Source organism: Molothrus ater, chromosome 2, assembly GCF_012460135.2.
Source record: "Molothrus ater isolate BHLD 08-10-18 breed brown headed cowbird chromosome 2, BPBGC_Mater_1.1, whole genome shotgun sequence".
Taxonomy (NCBI): domain Eukaryota; kingdom Metazoa; phylum Chordata; class Aves; order Passeriformes; family Icteridae; genus Molothrus; species Molothrus ater.
In genome coordinates, this window is record NC_050479.2 from 73,540,619 (window position 1) to 73,561,423 (window position 20,805).

Genomic DNA, 20,805 nt, shown 5'->3' on the forward strand with positions numbered 1-20,805 from the left:
AATTGGAAACAATACACTGCAGGGTTTTTAAAATAGCTTAACCAAAATGTTCCCCTTTGGCTATGTTTATCATTGAAACACAGCCATTTTATGAAATAAAAAGACGGCACTTGCCCTGGTGTGCAGCCAAATGCTGAAGGCTTCAGAAACAGTTTTATCATCATTTAAATCAAATGACAATGCTGAACATTTTAAGAAAACAAAGGGGAACTATGTAGGACCCTTTTGGTAGATGAGTCCTCTGACCAGTTCACAAAAATTTTATGCCCAAGTGGATCTGAACTAGTTGGTTGTTTCCTTTATTCTTATACTACTAAGGAAGATCAACTTGAGGGGGAAAAAAAGGATGTCATCAATCTTCAATTTTTTTTTCTCTTACTTGTATAGAATGTCAATGAATATATTTCATTTCTACCGGTCTTTAACACTCTATTGTGATAAGCATCTATTAGTTTTTGGAAGTGGTCCTCCCTCTCTTCACAGTGCAGAGATGCAAAACATCCTTCTTAGGACAGAGGCCAGATTCACCTTTCCTAAATTGTAACATTTACTTAAGTTGCCTCCCATCTGAGCCTGAATCATCCTTCTGATGGTTATCTCCTTCCATTAACTACAAAGAAAACACAGGTCAAAAGCAATCAAAACAGACATCTCACTGCAGCACTTCCTTAGGTAGGAGGCACCAATGTCTGTGGGTTCTCTCTTCAGGATTTGTGCTCTTGTTTTTGTGTGCTTGTGTTAGGTAGACTAGACCTTGGAATTTGATGGTAAAATGGCAAAGTCTGAGTTGGGGAAATCATGAGAACCTAAGGGGTCTGGAAATTATTTTCCAGCAGAAAAATGTTTTTTAAAATGTACTTGATGTTTATTCAACTTCAGAAGCTTTGGAAGGCATTCAGCGTCACCTACACACTGGGAAAGTATCTTATTCTTTTATCCCAGTTTTAGCACTGATCATTTGTGTGACCTTGGACATATAACTTCCCAATTCCATGTCCTGAGCCCCTGTTCACCTTTTAACTCTTCTGTCTGTTTAGATTATGAACTTTCTGCTACAAGGACTGCAGTGTTATATGGTAATAAAATGTGACAAGACAAATCTGTGTCATGAAAACCAGGTTCTTCAGAGGAATTGCCCTTTGCCAAGGCTCTTCCTCTAGACAATGTAGACAGAGAGGGTTGGTTGGGAATGTTCTCAGCAGAAACAGAACAAGAGTTAGAAGGAATTCAAGAGTGAAAGCTCTCTGTGGCCCGAAGGTGACTTGGAGGCAAGGCAAGCTTTGGGTAAAGGTACTGCAGAGGCTTAGGGGCATGTATTGCACAACATCTCATGTAGTCCCAATGGAACCTATGCTACAGGATTGGGAAGCAATGAATACCCACTGATTTGCAGAGAAAAAGTCAAAAAATGAGGACTTCAGAAGCCTTCAGATTCAGTTAATGCTTTTAGAGCCTACCATGGGACACATTAAGAAACCACACGTGTGCTCTGTGTGTGTCATGCACAGACTGAGGCATCACACCTGATCAGAGAAATCCCATTTACATTAAGTCTCTACACCTGTAGCATTACCCATTAAAGCAACACAAATCCAACTTTCAGTCCAGTCCCCTGAAATCTGAATAGTCTTAGCGTCAATGGTTTTGGAGACCTAAATGTCAGTCCCCATCCCTTATAATCTACAAAAGTGAGATGATGCCACCAGCTCTCCTTCCCCTTCCCCTCCAAAGCTATGCAAAATCTATCACTTTTCTGGTGAATTTCCAGACTTTGGAAATTCAGAAACTGAAATGAGAAATAATATTTAAACCCTTCCAGGCTATCAGGAGCTGTACTGATCCCAGACTACAATAGGAAAGTCTTACAGCTGTGTTGACCAGCTCTGACAAGAGCCTGTAACACTTTACTCTGAAATTGGTTTCAATTCCCCAGGGACAATTCCGTAAAAGCTGAGTGCCGTTTGCAAACACGGACTGTTGCATTGTCCTTGAAAAAGGCACATGGAAATACACCTCAAAACTTTATGAAGCACTACGGTTTGCTCACAATAATTTTTGAAAAATTTATGCATGGCATAAGAATGACCAAATGTGATGATATGTGATCGGTGGTTAATGAACTGCTCACCAATGAAAGACGGGTTCTTCATTCTGGTACAGCAGAAGTCAGGGACACAGGCTTGATGAGTTAATGATATTTCTTCCAGATCTGTTTTCTATTACTGCATGGTTATAATACTGTATCATATATGGAAAACTCATGCATACAGAAAAATTCTGTGAGCATTCACCCTCATAACAGTTGTCCTTTTAAAACATTTTTTTAAGTGCCTGAAACAAATTAACTTGTTTATCACTCAGATTTTAAATTTGGCAGTGTCATAATTTTACAGCTTGTCTACATGAATAAGTTAATTTCATGATCATCCAGAACAGTAGCTGCATTAACATTGCAGCACTGAAATTCAGCAACTCGAGTTCTTGTCTTTTAGATTAGATTTCCTGTAAAAATGATCTAAAAATCTCCTTGAATATGTTTCCTCCATTAACTGCCCACAATTCAAAAAAGACAGTACAAAATACTTGAATTTTAAACTGTCCAGTTAATTTAATAGAAAAGTATGCTATTTCCTATTAATATTCTACATGCCTACCTTCTCTAATAAGCAATCCAAAGCACTGCAGGGGCAGTTAGGAGAAGAAGCCTCAGTACACTGGATCCTTTGAAATGAGCAGATTATTCTGACATGCTCAAATTTTACATGATGCACTTAAAAGCTTGTTTGTAAGAAGCTTTCAGCACAGTGCTCAGTGAAACAGAAAAATTGTCATCAAAATTAGAGTAAAACAGTAGTATTTAGCATTACATAAGAAACCATTATAATTGCATCAGCTTCTGGTTTTAATTATAATGTCTTTGCTAGAAGAAGCTTGTTGGCCATTTGCTCAACCTACCTGCATTTCTTCCAATCCCCATCTCTACTGAGACTACCTTCACCTCTCTCCCTCCCTCTTCTTTCAGGCACATGATTTCATGGTGGCACAGATGCCACATGGCTAAAGCTTGCCCAAGCACTCCAGCATGCAAAGATATGCAAGTCAAGGAATGAACTTGAACTTTAACCTAGGAAAAGAGCAAGGTGTTCTCTGAAATTGTTATTATATAATTTTTCCTAACATTGCTTCAATCACTAATTGCTGGGGATGACCAAGTGAAGTAGCAAGGAACAAAGGAAACAGGATCAGGGTGAAAAAATATGGCCTTGACACATTGGGTCCCATCTCTTCAACCCCTTATAACCACACAGTAATTATCCAGGTCAAAAGCAAGTACCAAACTCCTCTCTGTGGCACAGATCCCAGAGTACTCTCTACCACATAGTGAGCCTTAAGCTGCAGTTACTCAGAGGAGCAAGTATGTCACCAGTGACATAGAATAATTAGGGGGTAGGGGGGGAAGGGGAAAGATTTGCTAGTGGCTAAATAGAACTGCTAGTCAGGCTTTAACAGCTGTGCTGAGTAGAACAAGGACAAAGAACTCTGACAATGTGATGGTCTCACCTAGAAAAAAATTCCTCTCTGACCCCAATCTGGTAATCATTTTATTCACAAGTGCAGGACACGGTATACCGAAAGAATGCCACAGGAGATCAGTTCCCCTTGGACATAAATCCTGCTTATAGCTATGATCAATGTCAAATGCATTAGAGAGAGACAAAAAGATTCTTTAAAGCCCAAATAGGCATCAAAGGAGAAACCTGGTGGTTCTTATGGAGTGCAGATAAGCATTAGAAGTTCTAACATGGATTGATACAGCAGAAATGTATCACAAACACAGAGCCCACCCATTCAGTTTCAGATCCCTCAGATGTCTCCAGAGCCACTAGATCAGTAGAATATCTCCAGCAACCTCTCACAAACCTGATAGTGTCCCTCATATTTTACTTCATACTTGCCTTACGGGAGCTGTGTTAATAATTAACATCTCTGACTGTGGTTACTCACAGATATTTTGCAAGGGCACACTCAATGCTTCACTTCAGCCCAGGTAAATAAAGCCCCCCACATTCTACCCACCTAGCATAACCCATTATCTCTCAGAAGAAGTTGCACTGAAAAGAGAGCAGGACTCATGCAAACAATAAAATACTCTGCTTGGATTTCCATGCCAGGTCAGAAAAGATGAAATTAATCCATGCAAGATAAGGAACTATCAGTCAAGAAAAGCTGATAAAAGACCATCCCAGCACGGCATTAGGCATGATTGTTATTTTTCTGGCTGGAGGGTTAATATTACAATAGACTGGGGAAGAATTTAAACTCAACTGTCCAACATCTGAGGATTCTTTTCCACTGTCCAAGGCTGATGAATCTCTTCCAACATCTGAGGAGAAGCCCATGCTTGTGAGTCCCAGGCACAAAAAAGTCATCAAGTCCCCGAGGACTTTGGCTTAGGTTAAATAATTGATTTTACCTAGCTTTAAACTCTTCTTATTAACTGCAATTAAATAGCTTGGGAAATCTCAACCAGCCCAACAGCTCTTACAGCACCCATTCTCATGCCTGTCAACATTCTGCCAGGTGACCAATGCTAAAACAAGAGGCCAAATAGAGCAGTACCAGAGCTTAAGGACTCAGTGGTGCTAGATCTCCTCAGCTGATTCCAGACCAGGGCAACAGTGGGTGCAGAGGATTTGTGGGGAGGTGAATCTCAGAGATAAATGAGAAATCTGGAAGCCCAAACTGGCCTTACGCAGAATATCTGTACTTTTTCTTCACCCACACAAATGAGTCTCCTGGTACTGTACCAGATGTGCTGGCAGCTGGTTTCCAGCTAAAATATGCAGCAGCCAAAGTGAACTGACCAGAGACTTCAGTCCCCTGAGTTGTGAATGCATATCATCTGCATTCAGTTCACACTAAAATGTGCAGGCTTTTTACATTTATTAGTGATTTACAGGCCAGTGTCACCATTACTCTGTGTCTTGGAGAACAACACATCATGTATTTCTACATCCAAGTACAGATAGTTTTGCCACTGCTGGTACCTCTGCAGCAGACGTACAGCTTGTAAACTGTGTCATTTCTGAGCAGTGACAAAATTGAGGTCACTCTCATTATAGAAAGGAATCTTTAAAAGAGCATATCATTGTCCCATGGATGATGACATTTACAAGTGTTTTGCTGTTTCTAGTGAGCAAAAATCATAACATATACTGGTAATATCATAGTGGAAATACACTGCTGCTGGAAAAGCAAAATCCAAGACAATACAACCTCTTCCATGAGGCTAACAGCAATATGTCATCACACATGAGTTTCATGCCCAATAAATCCACTGGAAATTAAACACAGCTGACAGTATTTCAACAAGTGTTCTAATTCTCTCATAATCAAGCACATTAACAACACACCATATTCATTTTCAGTGGCTTCAGCTTCTCAGCCTCGCATATTAGAACAATTCAACACATCTGGGACTGAATTAATGTCACAAACAATTTCATACACTTAGAATGATCTTCTCACTTTGCATTACATAGAAGACAGTTCTCAGAGACAATGGTCTGTATTACAACAGCCAGGGGCTCTGCCACTTAGACCATGGGATTCATGAGAATTAGAGAAACCTGGTCCTGGGGGCTGGTGGGGTCCATCTGTTGGAGAAGGGGAAGAGCCTCTTCAGTCATAGACTTGCCAAGTTGGTGAAGAAGGCTTTAAATCAAGGTTAGAGGTCCCTTCCAAAGTTAGTTATTCTATGAGTACTTATGGAATATGAATCCCAATATTTCTGAGTGGGACTGTGCCTGGCCCAGTCTGACCCTTGCTGCTGGGCCAAAGGCAGCAGCTGTGGTGTTTCACCCCAGAGATACCTTTGGCCGGTTGGATGCTGCAGCTGGGCACTCGGAACAAATCCAGGTATAGTAGAAACTCAGTTTACCTCTGGTGGAAAAGGTTCAGGTGACAGTGAAGAGAAAAAGGAGAGGATTCTGCCGTAGAGTTTTAATCCAGAGTTTTATTGCAGGATGACAGACCTCTGAATCTTGTAACAGCTCCCAACAGAATCCAGACCGCATGGTCCCGTCTCCTTTTAAGCCCCGGGGACAGGGGGAGGGGAGGGACAGGTGAGGCACCAACCAGGTGTGAGGAGGGGAAGGCTCGAGGGATAAAGACACTTGGACAGGCCAATGAGCCCGGACCTGAGGGGCATCTTTTGAACTTCTGCCAACCACACCACGACCCTGCTGGAATGTTAAGATTGATGGACAGCTCTCAGCAGGAGGGCAAAGGGGAAAGGAGAGGTTGGCAGACCTGGGGCGTTGGGATAGGTGAAACAGGGAATGGCATCACACTGCAACATCTACTCTCTCCCTTGTTTCAGTTACCCTTAAAATTGAAAAGAGTTTTTATTCATTATAGGCATATCCTTTGTGTTTATACAGCATCATTTTTGTGCCTCCTATATGTGAACATAATCACTACTCCACAGAGCTGATAGTTTAAATTGTGCAGATAGCAGACCACATCTTCATAAAATTATTATAGATATTAATAGGAAAAAAAGGCAGAGCAAGACAAAACCGTGGGGAGTAAATACATCTGTTTTGCAATGGAATCTGGGATAGGATATGGGGCTATGGAAGGCTAGAACTGCTCTTTTAGTAAGTGTATCAGCTGTAATACAGAATTGGATGGGGGTGGAGACAGTTTTCACTAGATCAGATTCTGTGGAGATATATATAAAGCTACTTCCAGTAAAAGATCTGGACGCTGCAACTTTTGAGCCTTGCCCCCTAGTGCATTAGTTAGGCTTCATCCAACAGAGGATTTATGTGGCTAAAGCAGGCAATGGTCCCAAAGGCAGACCCAAATTCCCACACTGAGTTGCTGCTTAACTCTAGACAAATTGAGGAATCAAGATGATGCCTTATGTTTCCTAAGTACCCAGAGTTTGCTGCTCCTTCTTTCTTCCCATACCCATGAGACACTACCAGTGGCTCAGAGTTCATCAGGAAAGCAAAGCCTGGAAGAAGTTTCCCCACCATTTTTGCTTTTATTGTTCATTTCACAACTTCCTTCCTACTTATCACTACGCCCCCACTGCACAAAGGCTTTGACTCTTTCAGTAACTTCTACTTTTCCTCCAAAATGCAAGTGCTTTACCTGTTTGAACCTGACCTGCACCCCTCAGGAGTTAGGAAGCAATTTCTGTATCCATCCATGAGGTTACCTGGTGGAGCAGATATTGCAAGAGTACTTAATGCCTTTCTTCAGACTACTGAATTTCGTTCCCATGAATCTATATATATTAACAAGTCACTTTTCTAGAGCAGGTGACCATTTTCCTCCAGTATGATGCTGGTTAATATCTTTTTCTCTCTGTACAGCAAGCATGTAAATGAAGAATACAGATTCCTTGGGCTCATACAATTCTCAGGACAATCACATTTAAACTTCAGGCTGTACACGTACACATCCTGCTGCTCTGTGACATTGCCAAGAGCACACAGAGAGTGCCACTAGAGGACTTTTTAGAACACAACTATCCTGTTTCTACCCAGTAATTTGTTACGTTTGGTCTCTGATCTATAGAAATGTTGTTTGTGAATCTCACAATATTTTTAGCTTATCACCAACCTTAATTATAGTTTAAAACCCTGAGTTAATCCACTGATATTCTCTTTCCCGAAATTACCTTCTTTACTCACTTCTTAACCTTTCAGTTGATCTCTTGAAATGAAGTATGCAGGTGAGGAGACTTAAGTACTTCTTGAGACAGCCTGTAGCATTATGCAGCAACAGCTCTTGTCAAGTGTATTGCAAGACTTCTGTCAGTCAAATGTGTCATGCAGTAGTGAAGGTGTGCTATGAGAAAGCAAAGAGAAGCCCTCACCTCTGGGAAATGCTAGCCTTGTAACAAAAGTATGGAAATGCTTTTCTTTCAGTTGTCAGTTTCTGTGCAATATATCTGCAAAATAAATATTTTCCTTTACAAAAATATATATTTCATGGCGAAAAATTTATTTTGCAGATCAATAGATTGAAGCCTAAAGGAAAGTGATAAAATCATCTTGTCCAATCTCCTGTAGAAATCCAGCTCAGGAATGTCATTAACCAAAAATCTTTGTGTCAACCTTATAACTTCTTTAAAAGTAATGACATCTCAAAGTAACAGTTTGAATGATAAGAATCTGCCACAGCTCAATTATCTCTACTATCCATATTATACAGCATCAGCTACTGCACTGTCACATCAGAATATTCTATTCCATTCTGACCAATTAGTTCCTATGAAAAACATCTTTCCCATGTAGGATTGTGCACAAATCACCTTTCAGATTTTTCTTGGGTAAACAGAACAGATTGAGTTTTTCAGGTTCTCACTAGAAGGCATATTCTCAGCCACTATCCTGTGGCTGCTTTGTGAATTATTTATCAACTGAAAAAATATGCCAACTTGCTTCAGTACTTTGCCTTGTTACTATCTGCATAGCCTAGGAAACACTCATTGATAAGCATGAATGCTATTGTCTTTCTCTTAGGGCAAACCAAAATGAAAATTCCTTCTGAGATGAGGCTGGAAGATAATTGTTTTGGTCCCACTTCCTTATATTCTTATAAATATCCACAAGTTTCAATAACTGATGATACTTTTTTTACTAACACAAATGAAGCAGTTAGAAAAGAACAAATAACCCCAAACTTTTATGAAAGCCTCATTAACTTGAAAGTTAAATGTTGGGCTTCAAGAAGAGTCATCAGACCAAAATCTGTGTGAGAGAATTTGTATATGAATTATAAACAAACATGCACATACATCTATATCTATCTATATCTTTATATAAACACAAAAAAAATGGAGACCATATTTGCCCTCTGTCTTTTTATGCAGCTCACTAAGGAGCTCTCTGGTGGAGACATTTGAACAGAGAAATACCTGGAGGCAGAGCAGAAGATTTTTTTGTTGCTGTTGTTCCTTGTTAAAGAGATATTGGAGTAAGGGAGAAACGGTGAAGGGAGGGAAGGATAAAACTGTAAAAATAGAGTGGGGGACCTTTTGTGAGGCAAAATTCCATAGTGACTACCAACATCTCATTTATTTCAGCTGACACCTTCTGAGTAGGTACATGGTTGCATATGTAACACTTCCTCATAGTTTTCCCCCAGGACACAGTTTTGTTTGCACTCCCAGTGCTGTGAATTTATAACTGAGGCATCATTTGGGTTATTGCATGCCATAGGAACTGTATTTTCACAGATGGCTCACCTTTCTTGCCAGATTTCTGTTTTTTACAGTGTCCTAATAACTACTGCATATGCTAACTTCATTCTGTATATTACAAAATATTGCCTTTAAGGGACAAATCTTGCATTTTTTGTCTATTTTTGTAATTACTGAAAAAACTTACAAAAGCATGAAGTGGATTCAGCACTTGCAAGCTGGAAATCAGCTACCACTCCTAAAAAAATGAATGCTTCTGAGCCACTGGACCTGAAGCAGTAGAGGAGGCAGGCAGGAGATGTGAATTACTGGATTAAAATCCTGTTTATGACAGACTGTAGATAATTTTGCAGCTATATGCCTCCAGATCCCATTTTAGTCTTAGAAATCTATGATTCACCTTCTGAGCAACTTTCACACAAACATCACAATTATCAAACAAACCCTTAATTTATTGCTTCAAAAGATTACAGTCTGGAAAACCAAAGGAAACAGACAATGCCTGGGGGGCTGAAGAAAGAGCGTGTAAACAGCACAGATGGGCTTCAGAGATATTGTTGAGCAGCACTGCCAAATCCAAACATTTCAAAACTCTGAGTCAGGCACCAAAAAAGTCTTGAAATTTACTTACAATTCACGAGATGTGAAAAATAACTTCTTTCACTAACGCCTGCATCATAGTGCAGGCATATTCCCTGTCCAAGCACTGTCAGTTGTCCTCCCCCAGCAGTTTTTGGGTCCATTGGCTAATATCAACTATGCTTGAGGGAAGAGCAGAGAGCTGAATGCTGTTGGCTCCTTGGAATATAGGTGGACTGGGCTGGGGATCAAGGAGAGGAGGGCAAGGATAACTGGGCTTTGTTGGCACTGGCCAAATTTGCCTTACCTGTGCAGCTCTGTGCATCCCACCTGCAAGCCAGGCAGGTCAGCAGGGGAGATGTAGACCTTGTGTGGAACTGGACATATAGAGGAGCAAGGGGATATTTGGGGAAATATGAAGGATCTCATTCAAGAGGCAGAGGAAGGCTGCAAGCCAATGCAGTTTTATACCACAGGGTATGAAGGAAGCTGAGGGCATTGTGGCAGTGAGGTGTGCCAGAGCCCAAGAGCCAGCTGGAGCTCCACAGCCACAGAAGGCTATCAATATTTTAGTCCCAGATGTCCATTACAGGGATCAAAGCACGTGGTCTCATTAGCCCCTCCAACAACTGTTCTGAAAGTTTTAGTGCCCCTGCACCCTTTTTGAGGCTGTTAGGAGCCTCCTCCACAGCACACCCAGGGGCTATTGCTGCCTTGTGATTCACTAGCTCATTTGCACACATTCCTGCAGCTGTACCAAAACTTGCTTCAGGGTAGAATAAGTTAGTGAAGGTGAAGTGGTCTGGAAGAGTGGTAGAAGAAGGCAGGAGACAGGGAGGCAAATGGAAACCTCCTCATGCTGAGATGTTACTTGAGCCAAGGTACCATGAAGTAAATCCTGGCGATATTCCTTAACAAATCTAACCAGCAAATTCTAACCCAGAAAAATCTTTGTTTCTGAAACTTGTGTTTTCCCCACGCCTTCTGTGATGGGAGGTGAGTGTTTTCATTTTCCTGCTGACAGCTCATGCCATCACAAGTTCACCAGCTCCACCAGCCTGAGGAAATCTGAATTCCTCCTCCTGGCCCCCCACTGCAACAACCGGTGCACATCAGCAGAGAAGAAACACAGTTCTCTGGTGGTGAAGTCCCCAGGCTATGAGCACATAAAGATTTGTCAGCCTGGTGTCTTTCAGCAGCACACCTTTCTCACATGGATTACAGCATCCTGTTGCTTACTTTATTTTGACATATATTTTGAGTTTCTGTTTTCCAGAGCATTCGAATTTTTTTTTTTTTTAACAAAAGAGGCCTAATTGGAACATAGCAATCTCAAGAGCTTCTCTGGAAGCTGTAAAAAATTTTCACTTATAAAAGGCATTAGGTACAGATCTGATACCAAGAGTTGTGTAATGCTGTTGTTTTCTCACTTGCAAGCATAGGGGCTGAGGAATCTGCCCTTAGACCTACAGTATGGCTACAGTGCTATGCAAACAGTCCTACTAACACCCGTCTGTCACACATCACCCACCTTTTCCACTCCTACACCAGGCTCATCCTTGTCCCTTTATCTCAGGGAGACCTCACCTCAGAGAAGCTCTGTCAGATAGGTAATGGCTCATAGTCAGCTCAGCTCCAGCAGCAGTACATAAATCCAAAATAACTCAAGCTGAGATGTTTGCTTCATTGTAGACAGGTAAAAAGTCGTGGCCATCCGAGGATTTAATAGGTATCTTGCCTTCAGTTTGGATGCAATCATGGTTTACAGATTTTTGCAGTGACCCCCTATGATCATCTGGACTGTTGTCCTCCTTTATGCATCATGCTTATCAGATTGAACAAGCTCTAAGAAGTGTGCTGGAAGTGAAGGCTCCCCTATGCTACTGCTGAGGCCTGTTCAAAGGATGATTTAATAGAAATGCTATTTCTGTAATGAAAACAAATAGACTTTAAAGAGTTTAACTGGAGTTCATAAACAAGTACAGGCTCACTGACAGCAGCAAAGTAAAAGGATGTATCTAAAAGCATTCAAGACCACATGTAATAGGATGGATTGTGATAATCTGATTTAAAAGTGAGTGGCTTACTGAGTGGCTAGCCATTATTAGACATTCAGTTGATCTTGTCTGTCTCACAGGTTTTACATGTTTGTATATTAATACTCATAATCATATCCCCTCCCTTATTTTGTCTCCTTTCTACAGTAACTGATGCTTTTCCTTACAGTAGTGTTGCTTTAAATGATAGAAAGATAGAAATTATAGATATAAAAGAATGATGATTTCTCAGCAGTTCCAGCCTGTGGTATTGGGTTGGCAGCTTAATCAGGAAATGTGATGCTGTTCTGATGCCAGTAGACTATGCTGGGAATTGTGCTGGTATTTCTCAGGCTATTTTGAAATCTAGCACTTTCTCAAAAACTTGTGTCTTGCTGCAGAGTGGTTGGGCTGTGGGCAATCCAAATGTGTGACAAGCTAGACCAAGATGATCGCAAAGTCCTACAGGATCTTTGCAGAAATCAAACCAGCTGATGACTTACAGTGAGGAACTTCCTAATGTCAGACATAGGCTGAGATTACCCATTAGGAGGAAGGGACAAGCTGGCCAACATAGCCTATCCCTAGTGGAAAGGGCAGACAGTCAGGCTCTCTAGTGGAAAGTCAGATAGCAGGAGGCAACAAAAGCAAAAGAAAAGTGAGCAAAAACATGTCACATGTAGGTAATCCCATGTGATCCTTCACTGTATGGATGGTGAGTGAAAAAACAGGAGAAATTCATGTGACCTAGAACTACTAAGTCAAGAGTCTGATGACACTGGCAAGGAACAGACAGTCAGCAGAGACTGAGATCTGGTATTTTCTTGGGCATAGTTGAGGCCCCGCTGTATTCAAGGATGTTGTGCCATGAATTTCATTAGCGATGGGTTCACTCCCAAGAATTACCTTTTCCTATATTCCTATTACCTTAGTCAGCACTCTGTTTAAAACCATACAAGGCTGCTTTCTGCATTGAAAAAAGAAGTGCCATGTGTGATGAAATGCTAAAATAAACATTAGTTTTCTTGGCTGTCTTCCATAATATGTATTCCACTTCAAATTAAAAATTAAATGGAGCCTCTCGGTGTGCCTGTTGGAGCATCTTGCCCAGCCATCCGTCTCCCAGCTGCGCAGTGTGCCACTTGCATCTTGCTGCCAAGTGTAAGCACTTGAACAATCCAAGCCAGGTGATTACAGCATAAAAACTCTTCTAATTTGTATTATGCTCCAAGTATTCTTTTATGTAGATGATGCTCAATTTATTCATTTCGGGGCTGTGTATTTGCAGGCTCCAACTCTGTTTAATAGATTAGTTACATTATTATATAAAGAGCTCGGAAGCCAAGAGGCTCACAATGTGAGTGACAGAGCCAGGAACAAAATTAAGGCACTCCTTTAGAATCCCAAATTCACCCCACAGCCTTCCTGCCTTTACTGTATTATAGAGCTAATATTTTCACCTTAGAACCTACTATACCAGCCCCTTGTTTACAGCACTCGTAATCCCCTGGGATACCGTTTGAAAAGTTTTAACCTCTACTTGGTCACTGACTGTGTAGTAAGGAAAGGTAAAATCATAAAAGCAAAGCATGTGTTTTATGTAAGTTCTTTCTAAGATTTTAGATTAAAATTTTCTTTGATTGGAGGTGGTATGAAAAACAGAAGTCAAAGAATGACTGCGAAACAACAAAAACAAAAGTCTACATGATTTCATTCTGCTATACAATGTCAAAATTTTTCCTGTTTATATATCTGTATTTTGCAGTATTTGCTTTAAAATCTTTGTCCTCTTGGAAAAGTAAGATAATGAACAGATTATATTGCTACATTTCAAGGAAGGAAACAACAAAGAAAAGTCAACTGGAACACTGGATTACATAAATAAAGGCAATCTTTACTGACAGGGTTCTGATCCAAATATTTATTTATTTCCTAACTTATACAAAATTGATGCTTGTAGAGGTATTAGGTTAAAAGGGTTGGAAAATTAATTCTTCTAATTATCCACAGAGAACATATAGTACCGATGAAGCAATGAAAACCTCTTTGACTTGAATAAGAAATACATTACACATAATTTACAGAAATAAGATCTAGTGTCATAGAGAAAATGACATTTTAGAGCAACAGGATCAGCAAGGACATCGATACTTGTCTCTGCTGTGGCTGGAATGGGTCGCCCTTCACCCAGGTCCATCCAGTGGAAGGGGAGGCTTCCCTTCCACAATCCCACACAGGAAAGCCAACTATTTCCATTGCCAGGTATTTCACCTGTTTGCCTGCCAGTCACCTCTCTCCTCAAGGCTCGTGCACCATCCAGTTCTAGCAAGATTGTAACACATTTTCTACACTAATGAGCTTGGCTGGATTCAGATCAGAGACCTACATGTAAAAGGCTAAAAACAGAAGGAGGCTCTGTTCTACTAGAAATTTATTTTGCAATCAGATGGAAAACTTCTGATCTAAAAGCTTAGGGGAAAAAATGTTGGATACCTGAAAGAGATGAGTAAGTCAATCCTGGATAAAAGTAGTACTAACTTTTAACATAAATGAAAGTGCTATTAAAGGTTTGTATATGTGTCATGCCAAATTCTACAGAGATGAGAAATGTAATGAAACAGTATCTAAGTCATTATAAATTTTGCTATTTACACAAAAGAGGAAAAAGAATATTTCCGACATAATTTGTCATGGTTCCCTTCATATCTTGCATACTTATTAAAATGTAGGGTTTCAAGTACCCATAGAAAACATATGAACGTGCAGAGAGAATAACCACAAGAAAGGAAAAAAGCAACCAAATTCTTAATTGGATTTAAAATAATTCAGTCCTGTATAAAGAGTCAAATCCTGTTCTTTTTTCCTCCCTATATTAAAGTTGCACTCATATTCATAACAACAGAAGAAAAAAAGCACAGTTGCTTCATAACACTGGACACGGCTTTCCAGAAACAAGATAGCAATTACTCAGAAATGCTATGGAAAACATTAATCACAGAGTAACTTGCTATTTACATTAAAGATACAGCCTCTAAAATTAATTTTAAAATAAAAAAGCGCTTTTTTTGTCATAGGACAGTTTTGTCAGTAACATGAAGTCTCTGTTCTTTGCTTTCTGTCCAGCATTTCCTTTGAGATATATATCTATAAACTTACAGATATACATCTGAGAGAGATGTATCAAAAGTTAAAACATGTCTGGATGGAGAGCCCGGCAAATTTTATCTGAAGCTACATTTGCAGTAGACAAACCCCCAAAGAAAAAAATGCCGGAATGATAGATTTGAATGAAGTTACATTCCCTGTCCGTGATCCACATAGGAACCGAAGTGCCTCAGTCCACAGAAGCAGAGCTAACGGCAGCAGAGCCAGCTCCCCAGTGCCACCAGGCTGAAGCACCCAGCCCTCGTGGGAGGCAGTGGTTTCCATCCCCGTGGAGACTGCTAGGACAGGAGCAGAGCAGGGTCAGCGGCGGTGATGTGGAGAGCTGTCACCCTCCGTGCGGGCTCCAGATGGGATCCCAGTCCCTCGGCAGTCAGTGCAAGCCACTCCTGCTGATGCCATTGGGAGTTGGATGAATCCCCAGGGCAGCAGCAGGCTCTGAGGACAGGAGTGCATCATGAGGCATCACTGATGCTCCAATGCAGTCCCATCATGTTGCTCATCAGCTCTGTTCTCACTAGGCTCTACAAAAGGAGTCACTGCTGTCGTGCTTCTTCCAGGGAACAACGGCTGAACCGGAGAGGAAATATTGAGCCCCACAGCACTTCTTATTCTTACACATGCGGGATGCTAGTGGCCAACCAGCTCCAATTCAGAACCAGGAAAATCCAGCCACAGGATTTGCCCCCTAACAGAGCAAAGACAGTCTGTGCTTCCATCAGTCAGCACTCAGCTGCCCAGTCGTCATTGTCACTCATCAAAACCAGTGCAAATTCACAGGGAAAAGAATGTCCGCATCAAGAGGGTAAAAATCCTTCCTCGTGTTCGAGAAAGGTACAAGCATTTACCCAGCATCTCTATCAAATATCGTAGAAAAGGTTACACAAAAATATTTAAATATATGGATACAGATACATAGATATTACACTTGCATAAAATATGTATATTCAAAACCCTTTGGGCAGTTTCATATTTAGCTGAAAATGTATGCTTTAGAAATATGAACCATTTTCTACTCTTTTCTAGTTTAAGTAGGAGGGGAAAGAAGCATCAGCCTTATTAATACTGAATGCTAAGTGCAGAAGTTTAGCTGTAGCTGTAGGGTTTTGAAGCAATTGATTTGACAGAACCTCCAAGCATAAACTCTGTTTTAAAAATCCACATCTATTCCCTAGATTGCTTATTGTTTCATGAAAATGAAAACCTACGTGTCCTGCTTGTATCAGCTAGATCTCCTGAGACCATTCAATTAAACCTCATAAGCTTGCTATACCTCAAGATAGGGCTGTGTACAGGGAATATGCATGAACCTTATTGCAGTAATTCTGTGTGATAATAGGAATTTACAACTTCTCATATCTTGTCTAATTTAACTTTAGAAATAAAAAACCTTAGATGACACCACAAGAAGCTCACAGTTCTGCAAAAATTAAAGTCAGTATGAAATTTTACTAATAGACCATATAATTTACACAGATTTACATAAATACAGAGATATTAAAATATTAAATCAAAGCTAATTAACAAAGGATAGAGTTACATGATAATATTTTAACTCTAGTCACACTTTCGCAACTACTTTCAGTGGCATGAGATTATATAAATAATACATATACCTGTATATCCATAATATATATATAAAGATATATATATCTATCTCTCCATCCTTCTTTTTTTCTTCAAAAATAGGGCAATTTTATAACTGCAATGAGATGTGACAAGCAGTACACTTCTGGGGAATTATTGCATGCCTTGAGTGCATAAGGCAGAAGGAAGAGTATCTGACTTCAGACACTAAAGAAGTGGAATCATCAACCAGAAACGCACTGGAGTGACTTGGAACATCTTATTGCTTTTATAAAACTCGAAATTATACACTGTTGGTTTGGGATGGGGTGGGGGGTGGTTTAAAGGCACAAAATAAAGGGGAAAGTAATACCTCTCTGTTTAGTGGAGATCAACAGTCAGGAAGCTCCATTAGTGCTCACTGAACACTCCTCATTGTCCTAAATCTATTCCCTGTGGTGCAATACTGTGCTGCAGTTGCATAAGGAAGTTAAACACAAAAGTTCATGCATCCTTTATTAGGGGGAAACAAAACAAAGCCAATTTCCTTGCCCAGCAACAACGAAGTAGCCATTATCAGCAAGAGCCAGCCGTAAACACCCCTCGCTCAGTGGCACACATGTCAGCTCTCCACACCAACCTCAGCAGGTGGAGCGGCTCCTTGGGCTCCCCGGTACAGCTCTTCCCTACAACGATGGAGGCACGGATCCAAACTTAACAGCAATTTCCCATCACACCAGGAAAGATCAGGAAGCGAGAAAAGTGGGTGACAGAAATACTGCCCTGAAATCTCTGCATTTTGGGGTATTATAGGGGGTATTATGGAGGACTTTTGCCATTCTCTTTCCCAGTTTTAAACTGGTTAACGACATTCACCCACAGATTACAGCTCCAGACCTCCTGGTCTATGTGTCTGGGATTTTTTCAGTCAGATACCCTGGCAGACAGAGCATGTACGAGAAGAAATACAAAGGATACAGAATATTAAAAACTGTGGGCTATTACTATATCCTCAAATCACTTTAAATGATGGAACAGAAAGAAAAAAAAAAAGAATAAATCCCTCGGGATCACTTTTTCTCTGCTGCAATTTTTAGATGTTAGTATTCACAGTAGAGGGCTGCCCTGCCTCTGCTACCATATCACACTATATGTTTCAAAGTTTGGATACGGCACGCTGTTAAGGCACCTTCAAGTAATGGTCATTGATTTGATCACTAAGCAAAGACGCATTTTCTGTAAACCACACTGCATCCTCCATTACACACAGTACCAGCAGCCACTCACACCCGCCAGCCAGAAACAACAAAACTCTCTCTGCTTGCTAGGGATAAACTACACCACTTCACAGCAGCCACTTCAAAAATAAGTATCTGCCAGGGTTTGGGAGTGGATGTTTTTAACTGCATTATTTGTTTCCTAAGAGAGAACATATGATAAAATTAAGTGTTGTCTGTCGCTAATTGTCTACAAGATTAGGAGGGTTGAAAATACACATCAGCCTAAAAAAGTAGAAGCAAGATCTGTACTGCTGCAGGATTCCTTGCTGGGAGACAAAGCTGTAAACGCAGGCATTCAGTGCAGGGTGCCTGGTGCAGAACTGGATTGTTTCAGGACCAACAGGAGGTACAAAGACAACCTCCCCTGGGAGGGCACAGGCAAGTTTCTGCACCTTACCCCTCGCTCCCACACAGAACAGTACTGGGTTTGGGTTTCACGAGTCATGGCACGGGGAAGGGGGTACTTTTCAAGATCAAGGGAGCTGATGGGAGAGGAAAGCTCAGGCACCACTCTATGGAGACAGCTGACTCCATCCTCCAGATAGTGAGTGGGTCACTCAGTGCAGCAGCTGGGGGCAGAAGGCTGTGGGGTCAGAGGCTGCTTGCAGTTAAGCCCAACTAGGGGTGGCCATTTCTACACCAAGCAACATCCAGTTCTGGAAAGGAGTGAGAGGGGTGGGACAGGGGCATAGATCCCAGCACAAAAGGAGAGACCAGAGTGTACCATCAGTCTGCTCCAACAAAAGGGTCCCAAAGGCACCCACCAGACCTGCCTCTCCCCCCACACCCCAACCCACACCATGTAACAATGACACAGGGCACAGTGGGAATCCCAAGAGCAGTGGGAAACCCAATTATCCCTGTACTTGGGGTAATAATGTCCAGAGAAAAGGGACCCCCTACCCCTGACCCTCTTGTGCAGGTGGATGACTTGATATTGAATAGCTGTGTGCAGCTCCTTCTCCAGTAAAAAGATGCATCCTTTCCTCACACAGTCAATGAGAAACGCAATGTGATCTGTCGTGCGCTTGGATCATGGGCTTGTTCGTTCATCTGAATTAGCAATGTTTTCTTCTTCGGGGACTAGAGTAATCACTCAGATATTTACAACATCAATCAGTGCCTTCGCGAGGTCTCCCCCAAACCATCATGACAAAATCACCGTCTGCAGGAGCCCCACGCCAGCTGTGTCCAAACAAGCCTGTGCTTGCTGAGAGCTGGGGGCTGCCGAGGGAGAGGAGCGCTGGATCTCCGAGTCCTGGGGGGGTCTTCCCAGTCGGCTGTCTCTTCCTTGGGGTGCCTCTCCCTGCACCACTGTCCCAGGGTGCTGGCTGCTGCTATTGCTGCTGCGGGCACAGTGGTCCCGTTCATACTCCTCCTGAGCCTTTTGCATTTTCCGCTTCTTCATCTTCCTCTTGTGGATGTGGAAGGTGGTGAGGGAGAGGAGGATCAGGCAGAAGATGAGGGTGACCAAGACAATTAAAACCAGGGTGGATGAGAAGGACTGAAAGAGTTGACCCACTTGCGTGATGCAGGTGCTGCTGGTATTTAAGGTGGCAGATGTCCTGTTCAGAAGACAAGGCGGCAGGGACAGCCTCAACTCTTTGGAGAGCTTGGCACTCATTGAGGAGGCTACGGAAGATGAGGATCTTCCTCTCCACTCCGAAGACGTCTAAATTTCAGTCGGTGTCGGGCTGCTGGCGGGCGCTTGCTGGAAATGCCCGGGATGCTGTCGGCTCAGCCTCTCGCTCGCTCTGAAGTGCCCGAGCAGCCTGCAAAGGGAGCCGGACACATCAGCGCCCCGAGGCACCCACCCTGCGCAGCTCCCCCCGCCCCAAACCCGGCTGCGGCAGCCTGCGCCCCGCGCCCCGCTCCGAGCGGCCCCGGCTCCCTGCCGGGACGGGGCACCGCGCCGCCGCTCCGACTTCGCCAATTCCTCGGCACCGCGGGCAGCACCGCCCGGCCGCTCCCCCAACTAGTTGCCGCGGGAGAGGCAGCGAGGGAGCGGCGGCCGGGTGCCAGAGCCCCGCGCCGCGGCGGCTCCGGGCTGCCGGAGCCGAGCGGGTCCTGCCCCGCCGAGCCGGAGCCGCCGCCCGCCCCGGAGCCCCCCTTACCTGCGCGGCGAGGGAGCCGCGGGCGCTGGGGGCTGCGGCAGCGCGGAGTGAGCGCAGGAGCGGAGGCACCGCCGCTTCGGGGAGCGCCGCCCGCAGCCGCAGCCGCCCCGGCCGCTGACGTCAGGGCCCGGCCCGCCGGCCGCCGCCCCGCACGGCCCCTCACGGCGGCGGCACCGCCCGCGCCCCCGGCCCGCCGCATCCCGCGCCCCCGGCCCGCCGCCGCCGCTGCAGCCCGCGGCCCCGGCCCGCCGCCGCACCCCGCGCCCCTTACCGCCCGCAGCGCCCGGGCTGCGCAACCCCCGCCCTCGCTGCTCAGCTCCGCCGCCACGCTGAGCGCGGCCCGCAGCCACGTCCCCACACCAGCCGGACGTACCGGTGCCAGAGGCACCGACTGCAGCCAGCCCCGCCGTCCCGGCCCCAGCCACGCAGAGGCGCCGCGGCCAGAGCGCCCGCACCGAGGCACCCCGGAGCCTTCACCCCGCGGCTGCCGTGTGCCCGCCCGCCAGCCGCGCTCGCACCGCACCGCACCCGGTGCCGAGCCCCCGCCCGTACCAACACCCCGTCCCTCCGCACCAGTCCTTGCTCGGGGAGGCTGGTGTCAATCGGTGGGAGCGAAGCAGTGCCAGGGACTCCTGGTGGGAATGTGTGTGAAAACTTGCCTTACGAAGGCTAAGTGCATCGCAGGCGCTTTAGTCAAGAACAAACAGATATGAGCTGTCCATTAATGCACTTAAACCAAAAATGGGATGATTTCTAAACATAAGAAAATCTATTATTTGAGAAGTTCTTTCAGAAGTACTAACAGGGCAGAAAAAATAATTACCATTAGGATGGAGCTCTTCACA

General features: G+C 43.4%; 2 protein-coding genes across 4 annotated transcripts in view; one reads left to right on the plus strand and one right to left on the minus strand.

Annotated features, from left to right (window-relative positions):
* Window positions 1–13,744: 13,744 nt before the first annotated feature.
* C2H11orf87 (chromosome 2 C11orf87 homolog) overlaps window positions 13,745–20,805 on the minus strand; it is a 28,098-nt gene continuing 21,037 nt past the window's right edge. Inside the window, exons 1-2 of one of the 3 annotated variants that reach the window (XM_036379471.2) lie at window positions 20,334–20,355; window positions 13,745–19,618 (exon numbers count right to left, since the gene is read on the minus strand). In XM_036379471.2, coding sequence (XP_036235364.1) covers window positions 18,994–19,470 — 477 coding nt within the window. In that variant the 5' untranslated portion in view covers window positions 19,471–19,618; window positions 20,334–20,355 and the 3' untranslated portion in view covers window positions 13,745–18,993. Of the gene's footprint in view, window positions 19,619–19,960; window positions 20,065–20,333; window positions 20,356–20,805 lie in introns of those variants that run through there. The other 2 variants (XM_036379463.2, XM_054518575.1) reach the window with 2 other exon arrangements.
* LOC118685235 (basic proline-rich protein-like) lies at window positions 19,573–20,633 on the plus strand. Its single transcript, XM_036380678.1, has 2 exons — window positions 19,573–20,079; window positions 20,277–20,633. The coding sequence occupies exons 1-2, from the start codon at window positions 19,573–19,575 to the stop codon at window positions 20,631–20,633; spliced, it is 864 nt and encodes a 287-aa protein (XP_036236571.1).